General features: G+C 40.3%; 1 protein-coding gene across 1 annotated transcript in view; it reads right to left on the bottom strand.

The window, feature by feature from the left end:
* The window catches only part of si:dkey-215k6.1 (transmembrane protein 132C), a 256,759-nt gene that overhangs the window by 242,543 nt on the left and 690 nt on the right, over positions 1-13,526 (bottom strand). The window contains exon 1 of the mRNA XM_034117597.1: positions 13,494-13,526. This exon is cut by the window's right edge and continues 690 nt beyond it. Within this exon, the coding sequence (XP_033973488.1) occupies positions 13,494-13,526 (33 nt within the window). The remainder of the gene's footprint in view (positions 1-13,493) is intronic.

Here is a 13,526-nt window from a genome sequence, read left to right as displayed (position 1 = left end):
TGTGCCCATGGGAGTATGTTTGTGTTAAAGCATAAGGGGTTTAAGATAAGATATAAAGGTGTGTGTGCATGTACAAAGCACAGGAGGACATGTAATAACTTCTACAACTATGGGTGTGTGTGTGTGTGTGTGTGTGTGTGTGTGTGTGTGTGTGTGTGTGTGTGTGTGTGTGTGTGTGTGTGTGTGTGTGTGTGTGTGTGTGTGTGTGTGTGTGTGTGTGTGTGTGTGTGTGTGTGTGTGTGTGTGTGTGTGTGTGTGTGATAAAGATGGCTGCTGACTGTGCCACAACTCAGCAGGCTGGGCAACATTACGATAAATAATCGCCTCTGAACCACTGCACTAATGAGCCAAAGACACACACACACACACACACACACACACACACAGGAATATACAGTATATGACACACTGTGAGTTTGTTCTTTGACCTACTAGAACGTGAAGACGTGATGACACAGAAACGCAGCGATCAGTACCAGATGACACACACTCACTCAGATGTGTGAAACTTTCCTGCATAGAAACAGAAGACACCCCTCACAGAACGTTATATCAGAGTGTGTATCTGCAGCAGACCACTGGGTGTGTGTTGGCGGTAGCGAGTGATCCATCAGGAACCCCGTTGCCACACAGAGGTCAAACCCATCAACCCCTGAGACTGTTGCCAAGACGATACACACTTCAGCCAAGAACCAATCACAACAAGTCTCTCAAGCCTCACAGCACACCATAGCTCATCCCAGTACAGGACATGCATTCAATTCTATAGGAAAAGTTGAGGTTTCAGTCCGACCTCATAAACGACAGTGAGTAGATTGTAGTACCTACATGTTGCCAACAAATCTAAAACATTTGATCATTCAGTCACCTCAGATAAAACCTAATATGTGCATCAGCTCCAAAATGTAATAGGCTCTTTCTTGGCCAACTCCTTTTTACCAAGTTTCATTAAAAATCGGGCTAGTATTTTTTCAGTACTCTTACTGAAGGACAGTCAAACAAAATCCAACAGTAAAGGGAAACATAATTGGACGTGAATGATAAAACCCCCCAAAATAAAAGCATATTAACACATAATAAAACCATTTTCTTAATGGGCAGTGGTTTTTGCTCCACCAACCAGCATTTTCCCAGGGCACAGGATTACAAAAATTATAATCACAATCATGAAGATGTGCAGAAGAACTCCTTTGGGAATGTGGGCAAGATTTAAACCAGAAACGATTTCTTTGTACAAGGATCCTTGTGTGTACCTGTGTTCAAACTGATCCATCACCTGGGATAAGAGACACATTGGCTGAAATGTAAACAAGAAGTACAAAGCATAAACATGTGTTTATCTTCTGCCGACTACTGTCCTCCTTCCAGCCACCATCCCTTTCCTTACACTGGAAAAAATGCTGCTCCAAAATCAAGTAAAAGAATAATGAAAACAAGGTGTTTTCGCTTGTAATAAGTAAAAAGATCTGCCAATAGAACAAGTGAACATTGCTTGGTTAGATTTCTTGAAATAAGACGGGATATTTAGATAAAGGAGATCTTGTGATTAGCTGGGAAAACTTATTTTGAACTATATCTTACTAGGATCAGTAAATGTTGTGTTACAAAAAATATGTATTTGTTAAAACAAGATGAACCATCTTTTACAACAACCACAGCAGCTTAAAAAACTTGTTTCATTTGAGATACAAAATAAGATGTTTTCAAGAGTCTTGAAGATGCATTGTCTAAAAACAAGACCCTGTATCTCACTGCATTGTTAACTCTTCAGTTATTAGGTCTTATATCGAGTGTAACGACATATTCTGACTAGAAATTAGACGAATATTGGCAAGTTTTTACAGTGTAGCTTTAATCCACTAGCTTTCACAATGGTTCATCCCAACACATCCTACCTTATCGTTAAACTTGTTCAACTCTTTGTCGTCCATGTTAACTTTGTCTCCTCTAAACCTTTCCCCTTCCACTCTCCTCTTTTCCCCCTCACTGCCTTTGGGTAAACATTTGTCAGTGCAACGCCAGTGTCTCAGGTAAAGATATGCAGATTGACTTTAACTCGTTTGCATAACGAGCGCTTATTTGCCAGTCTAATTACGGTGGCATGCTTAGGTCGTCCCAGAGCTGCCCTCAGGGTTCGTTAGTGGGGTTCGTTAGGGGGTTTGTTAACGGTCAGCTAATTGCTTCCTCTCTCTCTAACAAATAGTGAAGCCTCAAAGTCCTGAAAAGACTTCCACTAGGTACACAGGCAATGTTGGTTTAAAGAGAAATACACACACAGGCACACACAGATTTGGCAAGCAAACACATTAGACACTCGCACAAACACACACACACAAAATGTAGCAAACGCACAAGCTTGTTCAAGGAAAAACGCACTCTGTGAAGGACTTCAATCCTGAAGTCTGTTAGTCTAACATGAACATCAATGAGATTAATCAATGTATTGGACTGGAATATATTAACAACACCTGTGTGGATCTTTGTAAACCGACACATAGTTACTGATGTTCATGTACGGCAATGCAGATGCAGCGATAATAAGATCATTATTCACAACAAATAGGAAAAGGTCAAATTTGTGGTTCAAGTTCTCTCCACAAAGGCTCATCTCAAGAGTGTGAGACACCGTCTCTTTCACAGAGACACTGTCTGTAATCAACAGGCTGCCACTGTGCAGCACACACTGATCTCATCCAGACGTCAAGGTCATTTATTGCAGTTACTTTCAGCCGTATATTAGGAACGTTTTGCATCTCAAGATTATGTAGTGCATTTGATCAATCAGTGTAAATGTAACAGTGTCCTACTTCACTTAGACATAATGAGAGGAAGTTGCTTGAAGAGGCAGATCAATGTCCTAAAAAGTGTTTTTGTTCGGAAAATACGTTTCTTAGATTATTTCCCAGCCTCTAAAAGTAACTACATTTTTTTTTTTGAGGAAGTTCATGGACCTTAAAATGTAAAGTGACTGAACTTTGTGCCGCTGTAATCATTTCTTATTATCAGAGGTAACAGGCTCACGGATAATTCACATCTGGGAAACTCGTGCAAAACGGTCTGCTGCTTCAAATCATTTGACCGTTAAAGTGAAACAGTCAAACCCTAGATGCAGTTCAAAAAGCAGAACTATTTTAAAGTTCATTGGTACATGTTATTTCCAGCTTTTTAATTCAATTTACTGTGTCTGGCTTCTACGAGAGCATCTTGGCCTCCCCCCCCCCCACTCCCTGGCCTCCTGGCAGGCCTCAGGGATTGATGCCCAAAATCCTTACACCGTGTTCCTTTGACAGGCAGAGCGCAGCCAGTTGAGCATGTTAAACATTATGTAGATGGGGTCCTGAAGCCACTGGGAGCTTTGTAAATAGTGGAAATCTCCTATGTGATGCTGGCCTGTAGGCTAAGAGCAACACAGAATCAAATGCTAAATCTCACGCTGTCCCTAAACCTCGCTCCGCAGCTTTTTCCTTCACCAAATACCCGTTGCTGGCATTCTTTTGTTTTCTGAATATGTTCGTCTTTTCATTCTCTAGGCCTGTAATTTGTTTTTTGCCTCCTTCTTCTTTCTTCTCTTCGCTACCTTTTTTCTATCCTTCTCCGTTTAGTTCTCTCTCTCATCTCTTTCCAATCTTCCCCTCTTCCCTCCGAAAGTCTCATTTCACACTGCTACTTTTTTCATCCTCTTTTCATCTCTCTCTCCCTCCATCTCTGCATCCAATGTTTTCGCAGCGCCCCGATGGTGGCCTGGTCTGGCCTTTTAATGTCTCTCTCTTTCTTAACGATTTCTAGACTCTCTCTTGCTCGCTCGCTCTCAGACTGTAGCTAATGCCATCAAGTGTTTGCAGCAGTTCGGAGCCAAATACGTAAAGCCCCAAAGCTACACACACAAATACAGATGAGGAACTACTTCCAGAACAAGTTCCTATAAAATAAAACACCTATGAGAATATGTTTGCATGCCAAATATCCTCCAAAAACAATGTGCCTTAATCCACATTATTTCAAATGCCCAGCAGAGGGCGTCTCTAAAGATACAAAAATACATTTAATTGTAAAAAAGTCTATTTGAAAATCACCTTCCTTTCACTTAATTTATTTCCTCTAACATTTTTTTAATTAGATTATGGTGTCAATTAGTTTGAAGTCTTCTAACACAGCAAGATGTTCAGTGAATTGTGTCCCATTTAGATTGAAATAGACGATAAAGCAGGGTTTACTTTCAGTGGTGCTGCCTTATGCTTGACAGCTACTATGTGGGTGTTGTCTGGGTTAAATGGAACAGACAGAAGGTCACAGTGACCTTGACCTTTGACCCCCTGGTTCTAATCAGTTCATCATTGAGTCCCAGTGGACATTTGTGCTAAATGTTAAGATATTCCCAGATGGCATTCACAAGATATGGTGCTCAACCAGTAAACATATTGACTACCGTCTCAGCTGTCATCGACAAAGAGGCATAGAAACCAAGAAGGCGACGGACAAAATAAAAACTCCATAAACCAATGGGTGATGTTAGGATGTCAATTTCTTATATAGGATGAAATATGGGGTGCATGCGGTACCTACTGTATACACAATAAGAGTCTGTGTTCATCCAGAACATTACATGCTACACTCTGATCCGAAGAACAGAGCTTTTCGGAGCCAAAACGGGATCCAGGGTGAGAAGATTTTCACTCCATGTTGGAATGCTTTGTTTCATTTTATTTTAGGTTAATTTTGTGCTTCTTTCACACTTAATGTGCAATTTTTTTGGATGCAATTTATTCTCAAAGAGGCCTTAAATATGTGTAAAATAACAGCCCTTTATATATCTTAAACATTATATAAACAATGAAGTCATTGTGTTCATCCAAAATAAAAGAAAGTGTGCATGCTCTGTTTAGCACTGATGATGACCTAAGGGTTGAAATTCAGCGTTCACACATTGGGACGTTGTGCGTGTTATATTACATCATCCTTTTTCATTCAGCTTGTTTGCAGTTTAAACAACAGCTACAGTATATACAAAGAGTTATGGCAAGAATGTTAACATTTTTATTTTCTGCCCGAATTGAGATCATTTGATAAGCTCAATACTTTTTCTAAGGATTTAAGAGCCAATTGCAGGTCAGTAATCATCAGAAGATTTTTCTGGTCGGTGTTATTTCATTATTTCTAGACCCTCCATTCAGTGGGCAGGTGGGAAGTACTTCAGAAGATTAAACATGTCAAATTGCTTTGCACAAAAAACTGATTAAAAATACACTATTCTACTCTGTTTTGATTTGCCTTTCATGATTTGTTCCTTCTACAGAAACCTTGATGTGGACCCGTTATGCACACAACGGAATGAAAACACTCTATTGCTGAGTACATGCAGAAATGTCGGCATACATGTCCTCACAAACACACAGATGAAGACAAGGCTATGATCCTCTGATCTTCTCAGGACAAGAGTAAAACGACACACAGGTGAATTGATTTCTGTGCACGTCTAAAGTGAATGTCCTGCTTCACGAACACAATGCTCTTGCGTTCTCTCTCCTTTTCTTTATCTCTCCGTTTTGGGCCGTGTGCGTTTTCAGGTTTGAAATCAATTTGGCTGAGATGAAAGTTTTCAATTTCATTAGCTTGATCAAATGGAGCGCTGTTAACAGGCGGCGGTAATAGAAAATCATTTAGGCCGAGCAGCTCACACACTCTCAAAGGACTGGTTAAGAGCTGCTCAGAGGGGGAGATGGAGAGAGAGGGGGTTAGGAAGGGGGGGGGGCAGAGAAAAAGTGGATGACAGGTGGGAAAATATCTATGGGAGACAGTGTGAGAAAAGATGGGGAAGAGAGTAGGGTTCAGAACAGAGGCAGGGATGACAAGGAGAGAAAGGAAGAGAAAGATGGGGAGAGGAAGTCTGAGACATGGTGGCAGGGGATAAAGTGATGGAGTGAGGAAGGCAAGACGCTGAGGGAAGTAATAGGGAGAGAAAATGCCTTTTAAGAGAGAAAGTCAGAGTGAAGAATGTGACAGAGGGAGAAGAGGAAGATGGGTGCAGAAAAGGGACAGAATGAAACAGACACATTAAAAGTGAGAATGATTGATGACGGTATGAAAATGATTAAATGAGAAAAAAAAAGTCACAATAAAGGCTGAGAAGAAACACGATGTAAAAAATAAAGGGAAGTAACAGACAAGCAGACGTGTGGCTTGCTGTGTGTGTGTGTGTGTGTGTGTGTGTGTGTGTGTGTGTGTGTGTGTGTGTGTGTGTGCGTGTGTGCGTGCGTGCGTGCGTGGCCCATTAAAGCCCCTGTTATTGCTCCTCAGATGTTTGTCAGAGAGAAATCGTGTTGTGATGAAAGAACAGAAATAAACCATCAAAAGACTCAGCTAGTCGGCAGATCACCAGCTTAATATTACCACTTTAGAGAGGAAAAACAAATAGCAAATCATTTAAAGATTAGTACTTGAGAGAAATACAGAGGCAAAGAGGACATTTGAAAAACAGAGAGTATGATGGATTAAGTAATTGGATAAAAACTGCATCAGTTAGTTTGAAATCCGACTAAATAAAATAAATAGGACAGCACTGACCATAATGTGTCCTAAGCACCAATAATTGTAAAGTGTTATGTACCAGCAGGCAGAACATGTTTGCTCAGATATCTACTCTGATTAGCTCATTTCCAACTTAAGAAACAGTTTAGTGGTATTAAACTGTATTTCTTTGATTGTTTTTCATAGACACTCTTGTAAACAAAGAGGGACTTCTACAACAAGATGTTAAAATATTATAATGTATACAATATTGTTTCAAACACTACCAATTGACAAATACAAAACATTGACAAATGTGCTTTTTTAACCATCTTTTGCCCATGGACTGTCATTTTCAAACGTTAGAACTGTAAATCTTTAAGAAATAGTTAATGAGTTCATTTTCAGGTTTGAATATACATTTATACAAGATAGGGCAATATGGCATTATAAATAAAATATTCTTTAGGTGTATGCTATTTTAGCTCTTAATGTAATAGCAGTTAAAACAGGACCGGTCAAATTTGACCGCGAACACCAAAGTAAGGGGGGGAAAACGAAGACAATAGGAGGATTAATGTATCAGCATATATTTCCGGGAACAATTAATTGATAAATATTATTTGGATAAAGTAAAAAGAAACGGTATTGCATATAAATTCATTTTGAAGGTATTTAAAACATGTGAAAAACTAAAGAAGTCCTGCTCATTGACTTGCATTTTACATGGAGCTCACAATGTTTGTATACTTCCAGCGATATTAGTGGGAAAATACCACACCAGAAATTGTACAGTGAAATCTCTGATTAAGATTAGCTGTTTAGCCCCTCGCAAGCAATTGTCATAAATTAACCTTAACACTCTTACATAGTCAAACACACCACACACACACACTATTGCACATCCCACCGATAAATTAAATTCAATCTAAATTCAATAAGAGAAATTAAAGGTAATGTTAATCATTTGTCTCCTCTGAGTCATTATGTCATGATGATAAGGATCAGCTAATTCAGTTTCTCACACACACACATATAAACATACACACACACCACACACACAGCGTACACACACCATGTCTAATCAACCAAGTGAGGCTAATGTAGGGGGAAATGTGTTGCTGATTAGCTCAACCTTAAACCCCAAGACATGACTTCTAGACCTCCAGTAGCGGTCACAAACACATACACACAAACAGACTCACACACACAGAATTAGCCCGGTTATTCATGCTAATCTGAGGGAAAATGACTTGCTCATTAGCAAGACCCTTAAACCTCTAGACAGGCCTTTGAAAGTGTCTCACAGTCACCGAGAGGCAGGCTCACACATGCACACTCACACAGGGTTCAGCAGAGGAAGTCGGACTATTCACAAGTATTTAGATTAATCAGTTGACTCTCAGTAACTGCTTGTAGGTTCTATTAATAGCAGAAATGTAAACAGCAGAGCAAAATGCACTAATGAGGATAAAAGGTCCACAGAGACATTTGTAGGCTGATCTATCATCACTGAATGCTTGACTTCAACCCTTTCACTGATCCAAAATCCTTAACCTATACCATAAAAGCTTCAGTATGCTATTCAAATGTAGCGCTCGTCAGATAATGCCGCATGTGTTTAGACAATCGAGAGGTACAAATTGAAAATAATCCATTCATGTAACAAAGTCTTGTGCACTTGGTGACTGGTTCTATTTCAATTAATGCAGATGCTGTGTATTGACGGAGGTTCAAGTCATTCTGAACGCTGCCTGAGAGCATTTTAAACGCTTCACTCAGCCATTTTCGGTTACTTTTTCAAAACAGCATTTGTGTGCATTATCACCATTTGAAGGAAACAGCATTTCACCGCAAAAACAAGACCAAATACACAGAGCTCCTGCACAGAGATCAGGGAGACAGTGATACACCCAGAAGCCGATATAGACACTTTTGTGAGTAAACAATGAATGTATTGGTCTATTCACAATGGACAGTCATTTCAAGAATAACATATATTTTCATATACAGATAATAGCATGGGAAAAAAGTGTTTGAGTTTGTTTCCAACTAATGAGTCATCTCGCTCTCCGGATGTGACAATATTGCCATATTCCCTTGAAATGGTGAGTTATTTTTTAATCAAACTTGAGATTGAGTCCATGCATTTTACTTTGGCAACAATATTGTGACTATATTATCATTACACATTGAGGTTCCTTTATAATACATGTTTCTGTGCGTCCGTCATGCATTTGTAGGCCAGAGAGAAAATGTGTGCGTGCGTTTGTGTCAGTGTAAATATGTCCGGGCCCTGCCGCAAACAGTATCATTCTAGATGAGGTGTACTGACATAGAAGGAAGGGATAAAGAGGATGAATACGCTCTCAAGGGAAAAGAAAACCTCTTTCTCTCCCTCCTCAATCTCTATATCTCCATCGCTACCTCCTCCTCTGCGTGATGACAGGAAGAGCTGGTCTCCTTATGACAATGAGAGGCAATTCTTTTCCCCATCATCCAGCTCCTTGACTCTGTTTGTGTGCATCTCTTTGTGTTTGAGTGGTCTTGTGCGTCTGATTGTGCATACGCTCTCTCTGCCCATCAAGTGGCATGGGAAAGCAATTCTTCCCATGGAGCAAGAATTGAAAGGCTTTCATGCAAGATACAGAAATGAAAACGAGAAAAATAGAATGTCCCATGTACCCATGACAAATGTCCTGGGTCTCATGGGTTTAATTAGCAACATATATTATGAAATATGGTAATAAAGGTTAGACTGCGGTAAAAGCAATGGAAGGAGTCTGAAAATCACATGAAGACAAACTTCAATTAACCATACGTGTTCCAACTGTATTCACACTATCTGTGTTTCATTTTCACAAAGGGAAAATGAGAATGTGAAGTATGCTTAACTGGGCCGCTGATAAAGGTAAAGAAATGGTATAATTGGGTATACTGACAACTCAATACAAACAAAACAATGAATTGATACAGTAACACTTTAAAATAAGCACATTGTGTTAAAAGTTTCGTATTTGAGATAGTGGCAGCTCTTTAAAGTTGCAGTTTGATATATTCCTTTCACAAACAGCCAACCTTGAATTCTCATTGTAATATCGCGAACATACAAGATGCATAAAAAGCAAAAAAACGCAATACAACACAGAGAACAAAGGAGGTAGACAGTGAAGTCTGCCTCATGTCCACTTCTTTCATTGCATCCAATTTGAGTTTTTCTAGACCCTCTCCGTATTTCCCTGTGCTCTAACCTCTTACTACAAACAATGTCCATGCCAGTGTGTATGTTGGTGTATGTGACACAGGCAGAAAGGAAAAAGGCTCACACTGAAGGGGTATGATTTTCTAACATCATGTAGTTCAGCTGCCTTACACACACTCACATCTCGCTCCATCTCCCCCCCCCCCCCCCACACACACACATTCCCTTTTGCCATCTATTAGGAAATGTTAAAAGTTCACATTTTCCATCTCTGAAATAGTTCCTTGTCTGATTTTAAAACGTCTCTATTTTTCAGAAAATATGTTCCCTCTGTGTGTGGGTGTGTTTGGATGTGCTGTATGTGTGTGTCTGCGAGTGTGTGTGCATCTTGAGCGTGTGTGACATATGAGTGTACGCCGGAGTGAGTCAGCGAGCCAGTGAATTAAACCAACAATGAGACACAAAGAGAAATACACTCACAAAGAGCGGGGAGAGAGAGAGCAGTGTAGAGAAGAGACAGGGTGAGAGACTACCATTGTGTGTGTGTGTGTGTGTGTGTGTGTGTGTGTGTGTGTGTGTGTGTGTGTGTGTGTGTGTGTGTGTGTGTGTGTGTGTGTGTGTGTGTGTGTGTGTGTGTGTGTGTGTCAGTGATTTTACATCAGTGATTATTAATGCTCTGTATGGCCTGAGTAATGGTGCATAGTGCTGACATTGTGCTACAGGTTAGCAGTGTGCTGCAAAACACGCTTGAGCACACAGGCAGACCCTTTGACACACACACACACACACACACCACACACAGAATGGTGTTGGGTTTCTTCCTGCTTTTGACACAGAGTACAAACGGTCACATGGCTTTTCCCCACATTAAAAAAGGGCTACCTCTACAAAAGCTAAAAGCATTAAAGTGAGCTACTGAACAATGAGGTAATCTGTTGAAAAGTATTGCAATGCTTGTGCTTGTGGTCTCATCATGTCAGTGATTTCACAATTCTAAATGACACCGGCCAGCCAATCGTAAATAAGCATTTTCCTTGGACATGGACCCATACAGATATTGATATTTGACAAAAAGTTCCTATTGAAAAATACTCTTTGGTTATTTTATGGTCACCAAGGTATATGTACTGAGCGGGACTGTTGAAAAATAAATTGTCATCAATCTCTTGTAGGCTAACTAAATCAGTGTCATTGGTATTTCAGTATTGCATTTCTATTTTATTTAAGGCCTGTAAGCTGATCTGCAAAACACTTTTTTGTTGAAATATCCAGCTACAGATTTAAAAGATTAGTCATATATGCTGCCTATGTACTAAAAGGAAATAAAAGGAAAATAATGTGATTACTCTGACACTAGCCCTCAAATATCAACAATGCTTGCAGTTGCAGTTTATAAAAAATATGATATATAAAAATGTAACTTGTGAGTGGAATAAGTATTAAACTTGCAATAGCATCTGTAAGGATTTCCCAGGCCCAATGCCCTCAACAGCCCATGAGAAAATGACTTACCGAGTCATGATCCCCGGTAACGACTCAGCCTCTGAACCTTCAAGCCCAGACTCTGTTTGCCTCTGAACAGGCATATTTCTGATGCTCAACGTTTGAACAAACCATCAATGACAACCTGGAGGCGACCGGGATGATGAAATAACAGAGTGATGCAATTACAATGAAATGCCGTGACATGAAAATAGAAGCGCCACTCAGGGGAATAACGAGCAAATAACATAAATAGGGACAACTGGAGGGATAAAGACAACTCTTGTAGAGGTCCGGTGACATATATTGCTTATAATAAAAAAAATGCCGATATAGGTTTTTAAGGATGGTGATGTTTTTAAGATATGGGGGTGTGACATCCTGAAGATTCACAGATGACGAGAATACACAAACTGTTAATGCAAACACATTTAGCACAAGCAATGCATAAGAACACTGAAGCTCAGAGGAAGGCACCACACTGACACTGGCAATACACATAGAGAGAGAGAAAAGGCAAGGTTGGTGTTTTGCTCTTTTTAACTGCCGAGAGCCAAATATCCCCAATGCCCAATAAAACCTGTTAAACAGCCAAGTTGAAATGGACCTTTCCATACTCATATGTGTGACGGAGATCAAGACAGTGATTGTGTGTGTGTTTAAGAGGAATAGATGCTTATATACAGTAGACCACAAATAAGAGAGATACTGTCCATCTTACTACCAAGGGAGCAACTAAACAACAGTCAAAGAGCAATATTCACTGTCAGACTAAATCCCTGGCCAAAGACAAAACTCTGTCTTTTATAATCTGTATTGAGGACAGGGGGGTAGAAGAGACGGTGCCAGGAGGAGAGTATGAGAGAGTGTTTGGTTGATTTAATCTTTCGGTTACTCAGCCGTTTTGTCGGGCACAGCTGTTTGGTCTCCTGTCGGTGTGCCGGCGACCACCGCGCTCCGGAGCGCACAGCGCAGCGACTGCCGATCACTGAGCCGTGAGAGAACGAGAGCGCACACACACTGTATACACTCCCGGGAATGTGATACTAATGCTGAAGGACTGTCATTTGTGCGGAAAACGGAGGCGTACAAGTGCGCACTATGTTCCCAAACCCAAAATATCTGTCAGCCTTCTTCCGCATCATGCTTCTTCTTCTTTGGGTTTTCTCCCGGGAATAAGTGGGTGGTGTGTTACCCGAACTGAATTCACAAAATATCAGCGCTGTTTCGGTGTTCTGGAGCAGGACAGTGAATCGCCATCTGCGCAGACTGTTTAGCTCCAAATAAAATATAAGTAGCTTCAGTTGAGCTGTAAAAAGCAGTTGTGTGCTTTGTTTTTTTAAGTCACAAACCACGAGTTAGATCTATATAAAAGCCCTCTAAAGAGTCATTTCAGGAAATCGGTGCATTTCATAGACGGACATGGCTGCCTGTCAGTATAGGTAAAATAATAGCTTTTCTATTCGTTTTTCTTTCTATTATGAGTGCATAAATCATAATATCACTTCTGAGGTGAGTGAGGCTCCATATGCTAAGTATATCTCAGTTTCATGTTCATGATTTCAAGAACGGCGAAGGGACAGTGTATGTTTCTCCGATTTAACAAGAAATCCTCTCTCACAGGGCACTAATTCTCAATGAGCAGGAGAACTATCAGTCTTTTTGCAAATTCAAAGAAAAGTTTGAATGTCATGTGTGTATAAGCTGCCGTCAGATCAGTCCTCTCCGGGGTCTCACCCGGGTCTCACCCGGGCTGACCAGCCGGGGCTCGTGTGTCTCGGTCAGGCGCATCTGTCATTTGAAGCTTCGGTTCAATCATTACTTATTATTCCGCACACACGCTCGGATACAGGAGGTGTCAACGTGAAAAAGGGCTAATCGATTGTCATTTGGCTAAGATTTTTTTTTAAATTGCTTCTTTTAAATTTCCGGGGCAGTGTTAACATGATGGCAGACAGACTGCGGTCACTTTATGGCAACCACGAATCTTTTTTAATTACGCAGGTGTCATGACTTTGAAAAACTTTATACAACACTTTTTAGTGATGAGAATTGTCTAAGGGAGGGAAAGATGGGTACACTTTTGAGTTGGATTTACCTTAATTGAGAAAGCGCACATTGACGCACCATAACAAAGCAAAGGAAACATACCAACAATTATAATACATGCATTTCCATGCCTTTGAGACAACATAAAGTTACACCAAAAGGAAACCGAAAGTGGGAATGACATTACCGATTTCCAGCCACAAAATGGAAACAATGTTTGAAGCGGACAGTTTTTTGCCTGATCGGCTTCTCTTACCTTTTATCAGGAAAAGAAGAAGCACCGTCTTCC

The sequence above is a fragment of the Trematomus bernacchii genome, unplaced genomic scaffold (genome assembly GCF_902827165.1).
Source record: "Trematomus bernacchii unplaced genomic scaffold, fTreBer1.1, whole genome shotgun sequence".
NCBI lineage: Eukaryota > Metazoa > Chordata > Actinopteri > Perciformes > Nototheniidae > Trematomus > Trematomus bernacchii.
Note: the sequence above shows the minus strand (reverse complement) of the source record. Positions and strands in the feature narration are given on the sequence as shown.